This window comes from Mustela lutreola, chromosome 1 (genome assembly GCF_030435805.1).
Source record: "Mustela lutreola isolate mMusLut2 chromosome 1, mMusLut2.pri, whole genome shotgun sequence".
Lineage (NCBI taxonomy): Eukaryota > Metazoa > Chordata > Mammalia > Carnivora > Mustelidae > Mustela > Mustela lutreola.
The window spans coordinates 65,424,815-65,444,569 of record NC_081290.1 but is presented as its reverse complement, the minus strand read 5'-3'; the positions used below and the strand labels follow the sequence as shown (position 1 = coordinate 65,444,569).

General features: G+C 59.9%; 2 protein-coding genes across 11 annotated transcripts in view; one reads left to right on the top strand and one right to left on the bottom strand.

Annotated features, from left to right (window-relative positions):
• AFAP1 (actin filament associated protein 1) overlaps positions 1 to 6,591 on the top strand; it is a 132,154-nt gene extending 125,563 nt beyond the window's left edge. For all 7 annotated transcript variants that reach the window (XM_059166062.1, XM_059166026.1, XM_059166049.1 and 4 more), the window contains 2 exons: positions 882 to 1,043; positions 2,397 to 6,591. In XM_059166062.1, coding sequence (XP_059022045.1) covers positions 882 to 1,043; positions 2,397 to 2,423 — 189 coding nt within the window. In that variant the 3' untranslated portion in view covers positions 2,424 to 6,591. The remainder of the gene's footprint in view (positions 1 to 881; positions 1,044 to 2,396) is intronic.
• Positions 6,592 to 11,452: 4,861 nt separating this feature from the next.
• SORCS2 (sortilin related VPS10 domain containing receptor 2) overlaps positions 11,453 to 19,755 on the bottom strand; it is a 422,409-nt gene continuing 414,106 nt past the window's right edge. For 2 of the 4 annotated variants that reach the window (XM_059165918.1, XM_059165926.1), the window contains exons 24-25: positions 18,989 to 19,088; positions 18,263 to 18,408 (exon numbers count right to left, since the gene is read on the bottom strand). In XM_059165918.1, coding sequence (XP_059021901.1) covers positions 18,278 to 18,408; positions 18,989 to 19,088 — 231 coding nt within the window. In that variant the 3' untranslated portion in view covers positions 18,263 to 18,277. Of the gene's footprint in view, positions 13,935 to 16,170; positions 16,321 to 18,262; positions 18,409 to 18,988; positions 19,089 to 19,755 lie in introns of those variants that run through there. The other 2 variants (XM_059165935.1, XM_059165939.1) reach the window with 2 other exon arrangements.

Genomic DNA, 19,755 nt, shown 5'->3' with positions numbered 1-19,755 from the left:
TGTCCTGGGAGCCGGCATGCACGGGCGAGCACCACCCTCCCTGGCAGCGTCTCAGCGTCCTGCTTGAACAGGACGGGGCACAGTGAAGGCAGCTGTAACTGGAGGGGGCATCCTGCTGGAGGCACACAGGCTTGTGGACCCCATGGACCTTGGCTGCCTGTAGGGGTGGCCGCCTACCCCCCCTTGGGGTCTCTTCTGCCGCGTCCCAGGCTCTCCTCCCCACTCCCTTCCGTCAGAGCCCTTACCCATTCTCTGGGCTCTGGCCCCACCCCATCCCCCTGCAGCTCCCCTCCTGTCTTTTGCCCCTCCCCTTCCAAATTACTCTTTTGGAAACAGAAGTCTGTTCCCACGATGTCCTGTTCACCTGCTCTCTCCACCACTCATTGAACCTGCTTTCCCTTTAGGTTGCCTCCAAACTACAAATCCCCCACCTCACCCCTGCCTCCAAATTCCAGGTATCTCTCCACGCTGGCTACTTTCTTGATGCGTGACCCTACACCCCCCCCCAGGAGTCCCCTCTCTCTAGGGCGACCTCCATCACCCATCGGGGGGTCCCCTCTTTCCAGTGGTGCTCCATATTGTCCCCCAGGGGTCCCCATCTTGGCCCTACTTGTCGGGTCTTCTCTTTTGGCCCAAATAGCCAACTTGTCCTTCCAAAGGCTCAGGATGAGTCTGTCTGTGCCTCCCCACCCAGACCGGGAGTGCCTGGCAGCTTCCTCTTGGATCATATGCTGCATAGCAGTGACAGAGGCGGGGGGAGTGTGGTCCGGGGGCTCCTCCAGGCAGACCCCACTCGCTGCCAGCGTGCTTTCCTGAGCGCTGGGACATATAGCAGGCCTGTTGACCATGCCTCATGTGGGGTCTTCTGTCTGCATGGACAGTCTCCAGTTTTTAGGCATCGCACTCTAGAGAGCTCGCCCATGTCCAGCTGTGAGACCAGTGACGCCGAGGGCCCCATGCCGGTGAACAGTGCGGCCGTGTTGAGGAAGAGCCAGCCGGCAGGCAGCTCCCCCTGCCGGGGACATGTGTTGCGGAAGGCAAAGGTGAGCTCGTCCTCCTGCAGGGGGGACACCTGCCATGAGGGGTGCCTGCCACTCTGGGAGGGATGTGGGTGGGGTGGGGGAGACACCCTGTCCTCACTGTCTCCTGAGTCCCCACAGGGGGCCTCCTTTTCAAAAGTGAAAAGTCCAGAACCTCATGTTGGGGGCATACAATGAGCCCCACCCCGGGACTACTGTGGTCTCCAGTCCCCACGGAACCAGCCCTGAGAAGCTTGGATGCTGAACTTAGAGACCTCAGAAAACTTAAAGACCATTTGTAGGTTATCAAAGCAAACAGTTCTTGACGGTGGTCACTACAAGTATGTCATTCAGAAAAACCATGTCTGGAAGAATTACATTAGTTCAGCGGAGGAATTGAATTTGCTCTGATGGGTGTGAAGGCAGGCAGCCTCCCTCCGTGGCCTCCAGGCCTTGCATTGCTATCGTGGCTGCATTGCTATCGTGGCGTTGGTCCCAGGGCCACGTCAGGACCTGGGCCAAACTGGCTAGAAGTCCACGGCTTTCACAGAGGTGGCCTGTGGCATGGAGGAACGCGGGTGGTACCCCCGGGGTGTGCTCTCAGGATGGCCTTGGCGGCCATGGCTGCAGACGCGTCTGCGACCACGTGTCCTCCTCAGCAAGTGTCCAAAGCTATGGGTACCACCAAGTCTAGGGAAGGAAGAGCTACCGCAGGTTTCTGTTCCCTTTCTCAGCAGGCGTGGAGTATTCTGGGTCCATGCCTGTACCTGTAGGTGCGGGGGGCGGGGGGGGGGTAGCTCTGGGGGCAGGGGTCTCAGGAGGGAGCTGTCCGGGGCCATCCCCCTGACCATTTGCAGATGACAAGTGCAGGAAACGGTCTGGTTTATGTAGTCTCTTGACTGTCGGGTCAGACCTGCGAGGGCACTGCTGCAGCCCGTGCATGAGCCATGAGTCCCGCAGGCACTCAGCAGTCATCGGCTTGGGGACTGCAGCTCCTGCCACTTCCCCAGGATAAACGTGGGGTCTCAGTGGGTCAGTGCACAGCGACGCTGAAGCCGGCGACACACCTGGAGGGACCAAGGCGTCCCTGCTCATGGAGCCAGCAACCATGCACACAGCTTCAGGGAGGGACTCCCGAGAACAGTGACAAGGGACTTGAAGCCGGGGTCAGGGGTGGGACTTGAAGCCGGGGTCAGGGGTGGGGCTTGGCCTCTGGGCCCGGGGACAACACTCCCCTCCTTGATCTAAGTCCCGGCTCAACAGTGATTCCCGAACTCTTGAGCAGCCACCAAACGGGTTTCTGCACCGTCCACGGCCGCAGGCCTGTCTCCTGGCGCCTTGCCGCTTTGACCCGTACCCTTCCTCTCGCCACACCAGGAATGGGAGCTGAAGAATGGGACGTAGAGGGACAGCGGGATGCCTCGCTCGCAGGTGCTGTCCCGCTGCCGCAGGAAGCCCCACCTGTGTGGCCACCGCTCCGGACGCCAGGGCCAGTGGCCGAGCCCCCACGCCGCCAGCTCCCAGACCCGCCTGCGCGTCCTCTCCTACTGTACTTGTCTCTGTAAAGAAATTCACCTGTGACACCGGGGTCCCCACCTCTCTCTGTTGAAGAGCAGAAAGGGAGGTAGAGGAGTCCCGGGGCCGATGGGAAGCTGCGTCTTTTTACCGAGCTCAGCAAGTGCTCGCCCCGTGTCCCCCGCACTCGGACTGCAGGCGGCTCCGCGGAGGCCCCTCGCGGGGGAGCAGTGCGTCCTCCTTGTGTCTCGGCGTCCCCTCCCCATGTGCCAGTCCCGTCCCCCACGTCACTTGAGGCGGGTGCGTGGGAAACCCATGCTGTGAAGCGTCTGTTATCTTTTAACTGTCTCTTCTCTGGACAAATGCTTTTGTCGCCACAATGCGAAAAGCTGCCATTCTTTTTAAACTTTTTAAAAATGTCTCTTTTTATCGTGTGTTGCACTTAGCTCTAAGGGATTTTCAGAGGTTCTGTAGCCTATTTTATGAATTATTTGTACTGCTTTCGAAAGGCGGCAGAGCGTCTCTGCTGTTTCACTGATGTGTGTCCCCACCCTCCGTCCCCAGTGTCCCTGACCCCATGTGCCCCTCAGAGCCTACAGGCAACCTGCAGAACCCCGAGCAGCCTCCCCAGATGGTGGTGGGACTTCATTCCCCCAAGAGGGAAGCAGGTTCTGGAAGTCACTGGGCCATAGAACCGTGGCATCTCGAGTAGAACGACAGCTTCCAGTCCCTCCCCCGGCCCCTGCCCATCCCCCACCGCCTGCAAACCCAGGCCCAGAGCGCGGATGCCCCTGGGTGGCTCCCAGGCCTGAGGGCCGAGGCCAGGCCTCTGTACCCATGTAGCCTGAGACCCACCCAACTCTGCTGGGCCTCCAGAGAGACCCTCTCAGGGATCCTCAGTTCCAGGGACGGGCAGAGTCAGTCACGCTGGGGTCCCTCTACAGATGGATTCAGGGGCACACATGGGCGCTTTCTGCTGAGAGCAAGCCTTGCATCCATACCTACCTTAGGGATAGAAGGCAAGAAACGGTCTCCATGTTTTCCTCTACACCCCCGGCACACCTCCAGAGTCCCTCCAGGGCTTGGCCACACTCACGCAGACCTTCCTTCTGCATGGAGTCAGGCGAGCACAGGGCCCTCATGGCCCCGTGAGATTCTGGCTAGAGAGCAAGTGAGCGGCCTCCTGGGCAGGAGACAGTTTCCAACAGGGAGCGGGGGCTGCTGTGGAGCCCAGAGGAGATGCGGGCCCCCTCCTGCCTGAGCACCCCCAAGAAATCGAGGGAGGATGCCCCCCAAAGCCTCCGGGTCCATCTTCCCAGCGCTGTTGGGAGGAACCCTGTCCTGTTTGTCTGCATGGGAAGCTGGGCCGCCCTGCACTCTACAAAAATGATTTTCTGTAAAACGAAAAGGTTTTATCCCCCGTAGACTTTTGCTGCCTTCCAGTCAAAGAAGGTTTCTCAAAGTAAGGCTCTTGGGCCTCCCTGCTTGTCAGCCAACTCAGTCCAAGCCACTGACAGGTTCCAACCGTCAGGAGGAAAAAGCGTGAGCTGCCCCTGCCCGTGCCCCTCCCAGGGAGACCCTAGGCAGCATAGGGACCCCATCCCCTGGGTTTGCCTGAGGACACAGCCCGTCGAAGTGGGAGCCGGGATGTGGACCCTGGGCTCACTCCGGCGTGTGCATTCCGTGTCTGCAGAACCCAGATTTCACACTCCCTTTCCTCACCATCAGCCCTGTAAAGAGGACGGCAAGCTTAGACGGATCCTGCTGGTTCCCTGGAGCCATTGGCAGCGGGTCACACAGAGGCCAAGGCTGCGGCCGCCCCCACGGGCTCCTGCTGTGTTGCGTGTTCCCCCGGTGTCTTTAGGTTTGATCAGAAAGTTAGGCAAAGGGATTTGCTTCCAAATAAGTTATTTATTTGTATATGTTCAATAAATAGAGTTTTTAATTTATATCTGTACATATTAGACACACATGAGACGTCTTGTCAGGATTTGGGCGGTAAGGTCATGTTAGGGCCCTCCCTGAGTCCCTGGCCGGCGGCCACCAGATGAGGCACAGAGCAGGCTGGCCACGGGAGGCTTGCCCCTCCGGGAGAAGTCCTGTTCCCTTCGAGGTGTCGCCTGTTCACCGAGTGCTGCCCGGACCGTGACAGGATCCTGACCCAAAGTGGAGAAGCGTGGCAGCTGTGCCCATGGGGCCACCTCTGGGGATCACAGCGGCTCCCTGTCCCCACCCCCCGCAGCCCCACCGTCAGCCTTGGGGCTCGGCCCCCGGCTCTGTTTTGGTCAGGTGTCTTCAGCCTTTAAATTCCCTCCAGTTTTGTGTGTTTATAACTCACTGACCTTTTGCACAGAAACAAAACGGTGGTTGTGGGCGCACGGTGTGACCTGTGGCGTAGGATGGGTGGGAACGGTCACTTTTCCCCTCTTTGGAGTCAGTGGGGGAAGGGGCAGTTCCCTCTGTGGGAGTCAGAGCAGGTAACCCCGCCCTCACCGGGCTTCCGGATGGCTCCACTGCCTGGTACCCTGTGCGGGTCTGGGGAAGGGTCCAGATGGGTGTGGATCTTTCTGGAGTCTTCTCTGGATGACCGTGCATAGCCGTGGCATAAAGCTGCCCTGTCACCCGTTCGCGTACCTCCATGTTGCCAAACCTCGCCATCATTCTCGTTCCCTTCAACTGTCTGAGATCCAGAAACCCCAAGCCACGCAGGTTGGAGATATGCCACCTTCTGCAAAGTCAGTGTGTGCTTTCAGCCCCGAGGGCCGCCCCCAGAAAGGAGACCCACCCCCATTTTCACAGCGGCAACAACTGCGAACGCACGTACAGGTTTGCACGGGGACAGGCGTGAGTCTGGGGACTGCAGAGGGACGCAGCCTCATAGCAGGCGGTGGGGGCCCTGGGTTCTCTGGCCCAGCTGTGCGACGGGACCTCCGGAGGGTGGCCAGAGAGGTGGGTGCCTAGAGTGGGGCCTCTGGTGCCAGAAAAGACCCCTGCAGCCAGCCCACGGGCCCCTTCAAGGCGGCCTCTCCCAGGGGAAGGCTGTCATCTCCACCACCCCACCCCCCACCCCCGCCCACCGGGCTTTCTCAGATGTTAAACTGTTGCCTTCCTCATTTTGTCTTTTTCTTAAAATAAATTTTTAACGGGAAATTTTTCAAATCTGTGGTGTCATGTTAAAGAGAGTGATTCCTTATTTTGTTCCTGTTGTCACTGCTGGCTCTTCACCATCCCCACAACGGGCTGGGTCCACACTGTGAATACCTGAAGGTGAACTTCACCTTGTGTCCCTTGGCGGGCACTGCCTCTCCCGCCAGCACCCTCTGCAGGAAGCTCGTCTCCCTCGAGGCCAGGGCTACAGGGGCGCCCAAACTTCATCTGGCCCCTCTACCTGGAGCAGTGCTGGGATCAGTGCTGGGAACAGGGAAGGGACAGCGCCGGCTGCCTCCCTCCCGCCACTGGCAAGTATCACTGGGTGTCCCTGGTTTTGGCCAGGGAAGGCGTTTCCAACATGGGATCATCAGATCGTGATTCTTAGGGACCAAAGGTGTTTTTAATAAGATAATCTTTCTATTTGATTTTCTAATGAGAAAGAAAATAGTGACTTTAAGTTCTAACACCAACTTTTAAATCCTAGATATTTAGCATTCACTGACCACGGCTCTAAGTTGTAAAATGTTTTCATATGAAGATTGTAATTATTTCCTTACTGTATTTTTAAAAAACTAAAGTCGTATTTAAAATTCTCTTTGAATGAAACCAGCAAGAAACAGCAAAGATTTTTTTTTTAATTAAATATGTTGGCGGTGCCCATTTCAAAGGATTGTAAATATGTTTTCACTGTGTTTCTCAACGTATTTAATTCATCAAGGACTTTTATCAAAGGAAACTTCCAACGGAAATACCAGTTTTCAGGCCGTCTGCTCCATGTTGTAGTCCCCTCCCGTGAATTTTCTGCTTTACTAACGGATTTTTCTACTGTTTGAAGGGGTGTAGCCCACGGACTGGCGCCCTCCGGCGTGCCTCATTGGTGTGTTATCAATAAAGCTTTATGCTTCCAGCTGGCCTCTGAGTCTTGCTTCTGCCAGCCTCACCCTCCGCCAGGTGGAGGCATAGGGTTGATGGACACCTGGGGGGGAGGGCACAGGTAAGAAGGAGCAGGTGAGGGTGAAGGTGGGGGCTGTGTCTTGTTTCTTATGAGCAAGGATGTTCTTTCCCTGAAGAGCTTCAGCTACTGTGCTTTCCAGTGGTTTTTAGTCCACGGATCAGAATATTCAATGTAGAAACCTTTGTGTCCCCGCTGAGGACCAGGCTCCGGGCCAGGTGCAGGAGACAGAGTGAATCAGATGGTCCCTGCCTCTTAGGAGCTCCTTCTCCCAAACAGCCAACTCAGTGCCTCCTGGGGGCATAGGTCTGCATGCAGACATCCCACCCCTGAGAAGAGGCAGCCGCCCTCTGGATGGGTGGGTGGGGTGTATAGGAGGGGGGTCCTGGAGCTAGGTCATGGTGATTGAGCAGGAGTTCAGGAGGGAGCTGGGCAAAGGAAAGATGTTGCCTTGGGGGCAACAGGAGGGGGTGGGGTGGGGGAGGGGAGGACCAGGGACGCAGCCCTCAGCCTCGTGAGGCCGGTGAGGCCGGGACACTGGCAGCCAGGGACAGGGGGAGGTGGAAGGTGAGTCTAGACAAGCGGCTGGAGTCAGATGGGAGGGTCCAAGCCTCCCCCTGTGGGTGGGATAGCCTGATCTCTGGTTTGGGGAAGACCCTTGCTGGCTGGGACCAGAATGAGTCACAATGACGGTTGTGGCAGGGCCATGCGGCCACACTTGCCAGGGTTGGGGGGCAGGGAGGGCCAGAAAGACAGAAAGGCCGCCTGCAGATGAACACACCCAGTCTAAGGCAACGGAGCACCCCCCCACCCCCACCCCAGGTGGCTGGCTCTTCCCCCAGAGCTCTCCTTGGCCCGGCCCAAGGAACTGGGCTGGACTGTATCAGGCAGAACACACGGAGGAGTGGCCCTTGGCAAGGGCTGCACAGGTAGAGAGACAGGTGTGGGCCCGCTGGACCGGAGTCTACAGGACACCCTGGTCAATGAGGGGAAAAGGCCAGGTCTGATCCCAGGGCCAGGGATCTGTGGGGGACTGAGTGTCCCCACCCCCAGACCTACCTTCCAGGCTCTAGGGCCAGATGGCCCCGTGGGACCCCATAACACAAATTCTGTCTCCTTGTGGTGTGGGATGGACCTGGACACATCACGGATGGTGAAGGGCCCCTTTCAGTTCCAGTGGGAGGTAGGAGGGGGGCCCTCTCCATCCGTCTTAGAAGAAGGGGGTTCTCAGTGCACCCCGTGCACTTGAAAGTACAAAACCAGGGACAAAGTCTTCCAGGCCCCAGCTTCTGCTATTCAGCATGGGCAGTCTGTCTTCCCCTCCCGGGGGCGGGTTAAGCCCGTGTTAACTGATGCTCCTCCCTGGGTCCCGCACCCTGGTCACATCCTGGGGTGCTGCTGAAGGAAAGGGAGGTGTCTCTTACTTCTTTTCAGACTTGGCTAGAAGAGGCCAGAACTCCTGTCTTGGGTCTTCAAAACCACAGAGATGACTTGGGGACATTCATCACACATGTTATGGTTTTGGGGGCAGGTGACACAAAGCCTCCACAGTGTAAATAAATCAGGAGCTTCCTTACTGGGAAGCAGGGAGAACATTAGCTAACCTGTGTGATCCGGAAATGTTAGGTCCGGAGGCTTCGTCAATTCCGTGATGCTGCTAAAATGGCCATCTTTTCGTACAAAGGGACCAGTTAGTGGAGAAGTGGGGTGGGGAGCACAGGAGGGAGGCCATCCCCAGGGCAGCAGGTCTGGTACACCCACCTTGCGACCTGGGGGACTAGTGCCAGCTGGTCCTGACCCCCAAGGGGGCCGGCCGGCCTATCCCGGAGCTCTCTGCAGGGGTGGCCAGCCCCAGCCCTAGACGGACAGACTGCCCTTCCAGGGCAGCCGGTTCCTACAGATGGGGAAGGGCTTGCCCCCCAGCATGCCTGCGCACGCAGACCAACTATTCTGGAACCCACCCCCCAACCATCTCCAGTGGGGGTCCCCACACTCTGGGCCACCTTCCCTAGTTCCCGCAGGGCCAGGTGCCAGACACGCTGGATCAGCCCCTTGGGCCCGGAGCCCCCTGAAATTCTTCCCACTAGCCAGTCCTCAGCCTGTTTGCCCTGTCCACCTGCTCCTTCCCGTGAACCTGCAACAGAGGCTTCGGTTCACATTCTTCCATCACTGACCCCTCCTCCACATGGCCCACATGTGGCATGGCATGGCCGTCCTCTTGAGAACTGAGTACAACAGGCTTAGCTCATCTGTGGCAGCCCTCCCCTGATCTGAAGCCTTTCCATTCCTAGTCACAACAAAGCCTACATTTTAAGACATCCCAGTCCTAGGGGATCGGCAGGGACCCCAGAGTCTCTGGTTGGCATACTGGAGCGTTTTCTGACTTCTGACCCCCACGGAGTAGGTGGGGAGCCCCCACTGGCTGGCCTGCTCTCAGAAGTCAGTGGGTGAGGCCTGGAAATTGCAGGCATGCTAGGCCCCTGGCAGGTGCTCTACAGTGTCCCTCCTACCCCCACTGGGGGGCCCCTGGGCCCCTCCTCCAGACCACTCCCCTCCAGCTCCCCTCCCCTTCCTGTTCCGTCCCAGAGCACTCCACAAGCGGCCATAAGATGAGGAAATGTCCCTACCGACGGCTGCGCCTCCCATTTGTCCCTTCCCTTTCTCATTGATGAAGAATCTGCATCCCCAGAACAATTTGGGGATCCCTAGGTCTCAGGGTGCCACCCAGGTGGGTGCCCTGCCTGCTTCCTCCTGCCAACCCCCCCCACCCCCACCCCCGTGCTGCTGCCACACACAATATGCAGCAGCATATTGTGTCCCCTCCCTGTGGATGCATCCTCCAGGAAGGGGGGAGGTGATGTCCAATGCCCTTGAGACTTTCTGCTCTTGTTTTTAAACACGTTCCATGTTTCTTGACGCTGGGAGCCCCAGGCTGCCTTGAGAAGCAGTCCCAAAGCACCAGTGTGACAACAGCAGGCCAGCGGTGACCAAGACCACCACACTGGCCCCGGCTTTGCTGCACGCCAGGCGCTGAGCCCATGTTTTTCCCCAGTGGCCCGACAGTCTGCCTCGTGCACACCAAGGGCAGGCCGCTGGTCCATGTGCTCTCCAGCAGCCTTCCCAGGACGTCAATGGAGCACAAACCCCCCTCAATGTGGGGTGTCTTTTCTGCAAGATAGACACTCTTTTCACTCAACTAATCCTTCATTCATTTCTCCATTTGTTGAATGCCCACTGTGGGGGTGGAGGCGGATGCAGACACACGAGGAAGAAGCAGTCAGAACCCTCACCTCGCTGCAGCCACCGGGTATCGGGGTGGATGTGAAGCAGTAACCCCACTAAGACATGTGCAACCAGAGACCGTGGGAGCTGTGAGGAATGATGCCGCCCTCTGGTTGCAGCGTGCCAGGACCATGGAACCACGTTCCATGAGGAAACCCGAGGCCAGGACTTAGGTGGATGACTCCCCATTCCCCATCACCTTGAACCCACAGTGTCCAGCAGACACTTCCTTCACTGGTGACACAGAACAGGGTTGCTGGTGCAGGGAACATTCTGGAAACTTGTGTGGTGGCTGCTTTTCGTAGGTGGGAGCTGAGAATACGGCTGTCAGCACAGAGCTTGGGTCCCCGAATTCTATGGGATGTGGGACCCCAGGCTGTAGAGTCTGGATGGCAGCTGGCACCCTCCAGAGACCCGTCGGCCTGGTGCATTTTGTGCGAAGCCAGTTTCAGCTGTGGTCATGGTGGTTGAGCCCACAGGGGTATGCAGCACGGATTGTAGCATCCCCAGGACTGGAATAGGGGACCACCCCCTGAAGTCACAGCTCCGCCCCCACAAAGCAAGCATACTCCAGGCCTGATGGGTAATGATGGGGCGGCTACATCCCCAGCATAATTAGGACCCTTCCCGGTTCCTAGACCTGGATGAGTCACCATCCTAGAGCCCCTGGTACCCTGCGGTGCTGCATCCCCTCAAGGCCCAGTGCTGACCCGAATCCATAATGCAGATTTCCTCCTAAGCTACCCCAAACATACATGCAGCAGAGATGTGCACCAGGGAGAGGAAAACCCTCGCTCCGGAGCTTCCACCCAAGGCAGATTCCCGGGGACCCCGGGGTCAGCTCCCAGTAAAGTCCTCTCGAGGATGAGCAGCAGGCAGTCAGCACCCCACCAACCCTCCTCCCCCCGCCCCACGGCCCCACACGGACCTCACCTCCTGCTGGGACCACGTGGGAAATGTGCGCGCGCCTGCACAGTTGGCTGGGGCGCATTTCCACGGCTCTGACCCGGGACGAGAGAGGGAAGGAAGTGTTTGCCTGCCGAGCGCTCCCAGAGGAAACTCCCGAGCAGTCTGGGCAGTGCCAACATCAGAGCCTGGGCCAAGGAGGGGGGAGTCCAGCCCCCGGCTCCTCCGAGATGGGCCAGATGACACCTCAGACATCAGGAGACCGTCAGCCCGGAGTGTGCCCTGTCGGGCTGGCTGGAACTCTGTCCCTCCTCTGGCAAACGGGTTGATGCCTGCGGGCCCTTCTGCTGGCCCTGAGGGCAGGAGGGTCGCCAGCCCGCGCATGAGAACTTCGAAAGCTGGTGGGCAGTATTGCGGCTTCGCAGGTGGACAGGTGGATAGTCCCAGATCCAGAGACCGAAAAGGTTAATGTCACTGCCACTTGCTCTCAGTGTCAGGAACGGCCCCAAGGCCTCATCCCCGTCCCTGAGACAACAGCTCTGGGGGCCTGTGTGCGCTCGTGTGCGTGTGTGTTTTGTGCGTGTGTTTAGGCAAATGGGGGAAGAATCGCTTCATAATAAGGCAAAAGCTGATTATATTCATTTAATCTTTGTTAAAAGCATCACAAATGATTTATTGATTTTTAAAAAGGAAAAATAAGAAAGGATTTTTCGCGTCTTTGTTATGTGCATATACCAAGTATGGGCATAGCCCGTTCGAATGAAGTGTCGGCTGCCTGTGCAGACTGCGCTGTGTCCCCAGCGCCTCGTACACCGGCCCGCAGACGTGCAGCACCTCAAGTGTGTACCCCGTTCCCCCACAGACCTACACGCTCATCTCTACGGTCATGGGCATGGACACACATAAGGTCGTGTCAGATGTCGCCTGATTCCCGGACTCTTGGGTCCACACGCTCAAAATACTCTTCGTAAAAATAATGTAATACCAGAAAAACACAAATAACTAAGGGAGAAGAACCACCACAACCCTACCCAAGCAGGAGAGAGAATGAAGTCGAGTGGTCAAAGAAGGTCAAGGGGTTGTCACCCGCAGGCGCTGGTGAGCTGGGGAGTGGAGAGCTGTGGCCAGGGGACTCCATGCTGACCTTAACCTTGGACCTGGATGGTGCTGACAGGTGTCTGACCCTGTGCATCTGATGTCATGGGGCAGGTGGGGTGGGGGTGGACAGCAGGACATTGGGCTCCCGAAGTTCTCTTTGGAGGCTGCTAACGGGCTGGAAGGAGGTGGTGCCAAAGTCCAAAGAATCTCTTCCCACAGTGACCACACCTGCAACTTGTCCCTGGGTCCTCAGGCCCCAGCCCTTCTCTTGAGGGTCTTGAGAACAACCTAGAGGGTAACTTCTGGAGTGGGGCCCAGAAGCACCAGCTGGTGAACAGGGGGCCTCCTCCACCTAGCGGGTAACGTCCTGTGACCCCTTCCTCCCCACGGGCTCAGAGTCCCTATCTGTAACACAAAAGACTACGCGATTCCTGCGTGCGGGGCTGGGAGGCTGTTGCGGGTCTGAGGGTGCGTCCCTCGGCCTTCCCTCCTGCAGGCCACAGTCCCCTTCTAGGAGACATGGGGCAGTGCCCTGCTAGGCTTCATTCTGGACTCACTAGGAGCCCGGGAGCACCTAGCCTGGGCTCTGGTGTCCCCATCCCCTAAGGAAAGGCCCTGGGCCAGGGAGAGCCCTGCTGGGAGGGGAGAGGAGGAGGGGTAGAGGGAGGCCCAGGAGGGAGGAGGGCCAGGGACAGGCAGAGGGGTGGAGGGAGGGAGGGAGGGAGAATACTGAGTTCCAGTTTCAAGGCAAAAGGTGAACATCCCCCCCCCCCCATATATTCACATGTGTAGACTGAGGCTAGTGTCCCTGATTCTAGGCATCTGTGAGTAAGCGGACTCCCTGCACCGGAGGGCAGGGGCAGGGCTGGTCCCTGGGGCACCTCGGCGGCCGGGGTGTTGCTGTATGACTTGGGGAAAGTCACTCCCTCTCTGGGCCTCAAAAATTTCTCCACCTTCAGAAGGAGGGGCACACTCCTAGAGGGCCCTTTGGCTCTGCCATCCAAAACCTTGGCTGGTCCCTGGGCTCCCACCCAGGTTCCTCCAACTGCTGGGAAGCATGGGACCCTTGGTGCCCCTGGGGCAGGGGTACTCCCTCCATGCCTGTGGGGAGGAGGAGACCTGGTGGGTGGGCAGAGAGTCTGGGGAGCACGAGGGTGGGGGCCAGGGGGGACAAAGCTGAGAGAGTGTTGGCTCCTCTGGGCCCTAGGTTAAGAAAAGGAGCCTGGAGAAGCAGAGGAGTGGCACTGGGCCCTCCAGGAAGGGTCCCCAAGCAGGGGGCTCTGAGAAAGCAACGCAGATGGCTACTGCCTGGCCGTTGAGACTAGAAAGGGGAGCGAACCCCCAAAACGCAAACAGCTGCCTAGAGAGGTATTTACATCATCTGCAGTTTAAAAAGAGGCGGAAAGAGAGAGGCATGGAGGGCTGTTTCAGAGAGCCTGGGGCAGGGGTCGGGCCTGGGGCAGAGGCTTTCTGGATTCAGGGGGACTCCCCAGGAAGGAGGCCATGCCGGGTAAGAGCCGCCCTCCCTGGGGTGATGAGGAAGAAAGCAGGACTCCTGTGCTGGGACAGGGCCTGCAGGGCCGCCTGACGGGCTCACCTCCCCCTAGGGAGGCCAGGCCTCGGGCTGGGACAATGGGCATCAGCAGCCTGTGGTCCACAGGGGCTAGGGGCAGAGACGAGCCCAGAGTGGGGTGGGGAGAGCAGGTGGCACCCAGGGCCTGGTGTCCAGGGGAAGGGGGCGAGGAAGGGGTCCTCAGGCCCCTCCCCGTGCGTCTTGTGGGCTGGGCGGGCGTGAGCTGAAGAGGGGACATCTGTCCCCCGTGCGTGGGGACAGCTGGAGGAGGTGGTGCTTCCGCAGGTCTCCGATGGGATGCGGGTCCGGGCACCAGTGCCCTCCGGGGCTGAGATGGCGCAGAGGCGAGTGTCCCGGGCACGGCGTCGGGGACATCAGCTCACCAGGTAGCTGTGCATCTCTCGGGAGTTGATACTCAGGACCACGCCGGAGTGATTCCCTGGGAGACAGACATGCCCGCCCGTGAGCACACGCGCCCCCGCCCCCGCAGATGGCGTGGGGACCCAGGGTGGCCTCAGCAGCGCCCGCAGCCAACCTGGGGGGAATCCCCGTGGGTCCGTGGATTCTTCCGGTGTGCGGGGGAGGGGTGAGGGGGGAGGTGTGCCTGAGTGCGCTGGAGGTGTGGGGATCTCCCTGTCCTAGGCGCCTGATAGGGTGGGTTCTCCCAGTGCCCTCCCGAACCCTGCACCCCAGCAGGCCTCAGGAGGTGAGGCCAAGGCCAGCAGATAGGCACCTGCACCACAGCAGGGAGGGCAGGGGGCTGCGGGAGGGGCTTGGGGGGAGGGGCTGCGTGGGGGCGGTGCACTGCAGGAACACTCCTGGGGAGGCCTGGTCCTGGGAGGGGACAGCCACAGGAGACCAGGGGACAGAGGCCTGGCCCGCTGGGGGACGGGAGAAGGCTGACCAGGAGTGGTGTCTGCCCGCTGCCTACCCCCACCCCAGGGGCACCAGGAGAAGGTGGCCCACAGTTCTGTGGCAGCTGCCCAGCTGCAGGATGCTGGACCCACGAGCCCAACCCGTTGGGTGAGACCCTCGTCAAGGCCCATCACCCTGCGGCCTTGGTTTTGTTATCTGGAACGTGGGCATGGCGGCGCCGCCCCCTGCAGATTGCATGGGGATTACATGGGGAAAAGCACCTGGAGCATACTAAGTGTGCCATAAAAACAACCTGTTATTATGCCCTCATTGTCCTTTAGGAGCCTGACAGCAAAGAGGGGCCACAGGCAGGAGAGCTGAGCTCGGGTCTTCCGGGGACACCCCAACCTCCGCCCGAGCTTGGGAGGCCCTGGGTCCCCTGGGAGCTTCTGTAGCTGGTCATGGGACTGTGATACCACCTGCATGAAGGCAGGGACGGGGTTACGTGGGAGGCAGCGGGGAGCCCCAAGCAGGGGAGGGTGGCAGAGGGGGCCTTTGGGGTGCACAGGGATGGCACCCCAAGCCTGGGAGCTGCAGTGTTGGGGAGGGCACAGGCTTTGGAGCTGCAGAGATGGGCTTGAACCCGGCTCTGATCAGCTAAGGGAGGTGGCAGGCTGTGTGACCACTCTGAACCTCGGGTTTCTCATCTGTCCAGTGACCTGGCTCCTGGCAGCCCGTCAGCCCAGGGACCAGCATGCAGCCCACACTCAGGACATCAGAGTGGCTGCCATGTCCCAAGAGGGAACAGAGGCACCACCCCGGGGAGTACGACCGGCCTGGCAGATGTGGGAGATGAGGACCATTGTGCCACGGGGCACTAATGGGAACTGGGAGGGCCCAAGGAAGCACATGGGCTCAGGGATCCCAGTCCCTCCGCACCAGTGGGGCAACCTTATCTCCCTGCACCGGGGTGTCCTCGCCTCTGGAAAGGAGCCTGACTCCCAGGCTGGCCGACGTGGGACAATCCATGAGATGCTCACCGCACCCACCCCCCAACCCCGAAGCTGAGCAGAGCCACGGCCCCGTCAGCACAAGCTCCAAGAGACCTTGGAGGTCCAGGAAGCTCCCAAAGCCTCAGTTCCCCGTCTGGGGACGTGTTGTGTTCCTTATACAGTGTGGCCTGGGCCCTCCTGGCTGCAGGTGCAGACTGTGTCCCCTCTCCTGAAGAGGGACAGACTCTGTGGTCACCTCCACCCATGTAGCGTGACACAAGTGACAGTGGTGACAGTCATGGAGGGTGACATGGCTAGCACCTAGCTGGCTGACTCTCTAGGGGCCCCGAGGACATGGCCGTTACTCTGTGTGGAGTCCAAGCCACATGGAGAGGCCACAGCAGATGTTTGCAGGGACAACCCCGCAGGTGACACTGCTGACCACTGAGCCAATGGCCCAGGCTGAGCCTGGAAGCCCAGAGGGGACTCAAGCCAGTCAGTGCCACCTCAAGAGATATGTGGGGAAGAGGCGCCGGGACACGCAGGCAGACCACGGTAACAGGGCACCATGTCAGGGTGGTGGACACGCGTTCACACAGTCATCGCTTCCAGTGACCAAGACGCCTTCCCCGGGGTGGGGTTAGCTGGATGGGGTGCTCCGGGGCCACGTGTCCCCAGGCTCCGATCGAAGCTCCGGTCATTCCCCCATCAGACGGAGGGGACACAGCGCCACCGTCTGCCTGGGCTTCGTCCTCGCCCTCAGCTGCCCAGTGCCGGCCGGTGGGACCCACAGGAGGGTGGGGAGGGGGTTTTCAGGGCGGGCGTTACCTAGAGTCTGCGAGTCGAGATCATCATCTATAAACTCCTCACCCTGGATGGCGCTCTGGACGGCCTGGCTATGGCTCACGGGGCTCGTCATTTCCTGCTCCTTTTCATTGTGCATCTGGGCATACACGGTCCTCCCAGGGCGTTTCCTGCGGGGTGGAGGCCGGGCTCAGGGGAGGCTGCCCGGGGCCGAGGCGCCGGACCACTCCTGTGCACAGGGCAGACAGCGCGCCTGGATCTGCTCTCCTGCCCCATCTCTGCTCCAGACCACCTCGTCCAGGAAGCCCTCCCTCCTGCAAGCTCCTGTAGCCCCGGGGTTTCCCTCAGCCCCAGGGCACAAGTGTGCATCGTGTGGCTCCCGCGGGGACTGGACTGAGGTCGTATTGCAGGGAGGGGGTGTTTCACTGTCCTTTAGTCCCCGTCATGCAGCATCTGTGGGAGAGCAGTGTCCCGGGCTCTGAATGGGTGGAAGGGCCAGGGATTCCCGGGGCAGACGGGATGCCCGCCCGGGTCTGAGAGGGACTTGCTGAGTCCTGCCCAAGTCCTGGGGCTGTGTGGTCTCAAATTCCTGTCCCTCCAGAACCAGAGGGAGAAGAGACCATGGGCACAACCTCCTCTGCCTGTGCTGGGACTGGGCTTGGGGTCGTGGGGTCCGGTTCCCCCGCTTCTGATGCCTAGGTAGTCTGAAACCCAGAAAGAGCCCACAGTTGCCGAGAAGGAGCAGGCTTCCTCTGACGCCGTTCGCCAGGCCCCGCCTGGTGCAGGGCGCCGACGGCTGAGGGTGACCAAAGGGGTCACAGGTCACAGGTCAAAGGGGTCACAGGTCACCTCCGGCTGGAACATGCACGGGATGACTCGTCACCTCCAGAACTCACTTCCCTCTGCTGCGGCTCCTGTACCCTGGAAACCCCTGCCCCTGAGGGATGATGAGAGCCTTGAGTGGCCTTGAGCCTCGGAGCCCCTGGGGCTGTTTGTGACCTTGGCTGAGCCCCGCCCACAGGGATGCTACAAGGCCAGTGACCGCCCAGCACTCTGGGGGTGCACACTCACCCCCATCTGTGCTGTGCTGTTTCTATGGCGACACCCTCCCCTCCCAAGGGAGCACAATCAGTTCACTAAGAACACTCACCATGCCAGGCAGCAGACCAGCACGGACACCCTCACCCCTGTCCGGGGCACCTTCGGGGCCCACTCAGCGTCCTCCCTGTCCTCCTCGCCCCCTCCCCTCTCTGCTCCTCCCTCCTCTCCTCTCCTCCTCCTCCCTTTCCTTCTGTTCTTTTTCTCCTTCCCTTTTCCCACCCCTTTCTTCTTAGTCCCCTTTTACAGATGGGGAAGCTGAGGCCCAGGGCAGGGACAGCCGCGGAGCTGGTCAGCGGCAGGCCAGGAGCTGGGCCCTGGGCACGGTGCTGGCCCGTCCCCGAGGTCTAGAGGGGCCTTGCACGCAGACTAAAGAAAGGGTACTCTGGGACAGAGACCCGGACAGGGCAGATATGGCTGAGAGTCTCTCCTTTCTTGTTCGTCTCTGCAAATATCCAGAACGCCAGGCTCCCCCACACACTTGCATGATACGGGAGGGGCTGGCCGGATGCTTGCCCTTAACACCGCAGGGAGACCCGGTGCACCAACTCCACAGGGCAAGTAAGCGTGAAGTAGTAAGAAGGGAGTGGGGTGGGGAGCAGGGACGCCCCTTCTCAAAGGGTCAAGTGCATCTCTCATCCATCTGAAGACCTGGCCATTCAGGGGGTCCTGGAAGGGGTCTGCCCAGCCTGGGGTGAGCAACAGAGTGGACACCCGTGGTTAAAGTCCTGGGCTCTGTCCATACCAGCTGGAACCTGATGCTGTTTTGGGGTCGGGACGAGGGCCCCAGCTTCAGCACTAGGGATCCAGCACCAGATACCACTTCCTAGCCGTGACAAATCCCACTTTCCGAGGGGCCTTCCTCTAAGGCGGGGTGGACCTGGGGGAGATAAGGCCGGGATGCTGGCAGAGAGGAAGGTGGGGTTGGAAGAAGCTTGTGGGGTCCAAAGCAGCTGTCTCCCACCCGCTTCTGGGGCTGGGACCATTCTGTCTCAAGCCCCCGCCCCTTGCCGCCCCTGCCCAAGGCCTGACCTCACGCCCGGCCTGCCAGGAGGCCTTGCCTTTTGAACTTGTAGAGAATGAATACGCCCACCGCGAAGAGTCCGATGACCAAGAGGACCGCCACTGCCCAGTAGCCACCAGCGCCTCCAAGCCTCTGAGAACCTGTAAGGGAAGCAGCTGGTGGTCGGGATGGGGAGCATCCCTCCCCAGCCCCGGGCTCCTAGGACAGGGGGTAGTCTGGCAGGTTCTCCAGGTGTGGCTGAGCTATGCAGGCTGGTCTCAGGGGAACCTCAGCCCCAGGGCCGCCTGGACTCCCACCGTGTACCCGTGGGCCCCGGGCCTTCCTTCTAGAAGGTAGACAGAACATTCCTGTGCACAAGTTGGCTCATGTGTGGCGAGCCCGCCACGTTTCCCAACAGGCACCAGGTCTCCAGAGCGGAGGGAAAGTCCTCAGCATCTGCAAACATTCTTGCCCCAAACAGGAAAGATTGCACATGTGACTGGAGAGGACAGTCCCATGGTGGGGGCAGGAGACCAAGGTCAAAACCTAAATGTCTGCGTGAGGGAAGCCAGAGCTCTGCTCCGCCTCTGTGCAGAGAGGAAGTCCCTTGGGTCTGACCCGGTGGTCACTGGAGGCAACCACCCAGCCCGAGGGGCCCTCTGTCCCCAGTCCCCGCAGGAAGAGTGTCACCTGTGAAGCCGGCTGCACGCCTACCCTACCCTGCAGGGGAGAGCCCCTTACCTGTGTCCATGTCCCTCATGGCCACCAGGACCCGGACCCCGCCCCGCAGAAGGAAGCTGATCTTCTGTGCCTTCAGCACCTGCTGGATGGCGGTGAGTCTCTGAAAGCAGGAGGGGGGGAGTGAGGAGGGTCCTCTGGAACCCACTGGAGGGAGCGGAGAGCTGGGCGAACATCCGCTCTGACTCTCCAGAGCCAAGGGGTCGGGGGCCACTTGGCCTCCTTGGGTCTCAAGGAAGGTCTCTCCTCCTTGGAGTGACCTCTCCTCATCTGTAACATGGGAATGCTCGCCCACCAGCCAGCTTTCACCAAAAGTGGACAGTGGGTTAGAAAGGCGACCCAGCAGGGGACTAAAGCCTCTTATTTTGGTCGGGACCATAGAGTGTGGCAAAGCTGGGGAAACCAGTGGTGCTCCAGGAGGGCCCCCAGGCCTGGCAGTGGTCCGGAAGGTTTCTCAGAGGAGGAGGACCAAGAAGAGAGCAAGATGGGGACAGGCCAGGTGACCCAGGCAAGGGAGTGACCCCACCAGTGAAGGAGAGCCAGCCCAAGGGGTGGCTGGACCACGGGGTGGGAGAGGCAGCTGGCTTGCCGTCTCACGAGAGGGAGCTTTCCCGGGGCTCAGAAGGGAACCAACCAGCCCTTGTAGGTGCTCAGGGCTCATTCCTCCACACAGGCAGATGTTGAGGCCTTGGGGAAGGGGGCCTCCCAAGAGCTAGTGGTCCCTGAGCACCTGCTCCCAGGTGCCTTGGGCAAGACATTCCCAGGGGCCA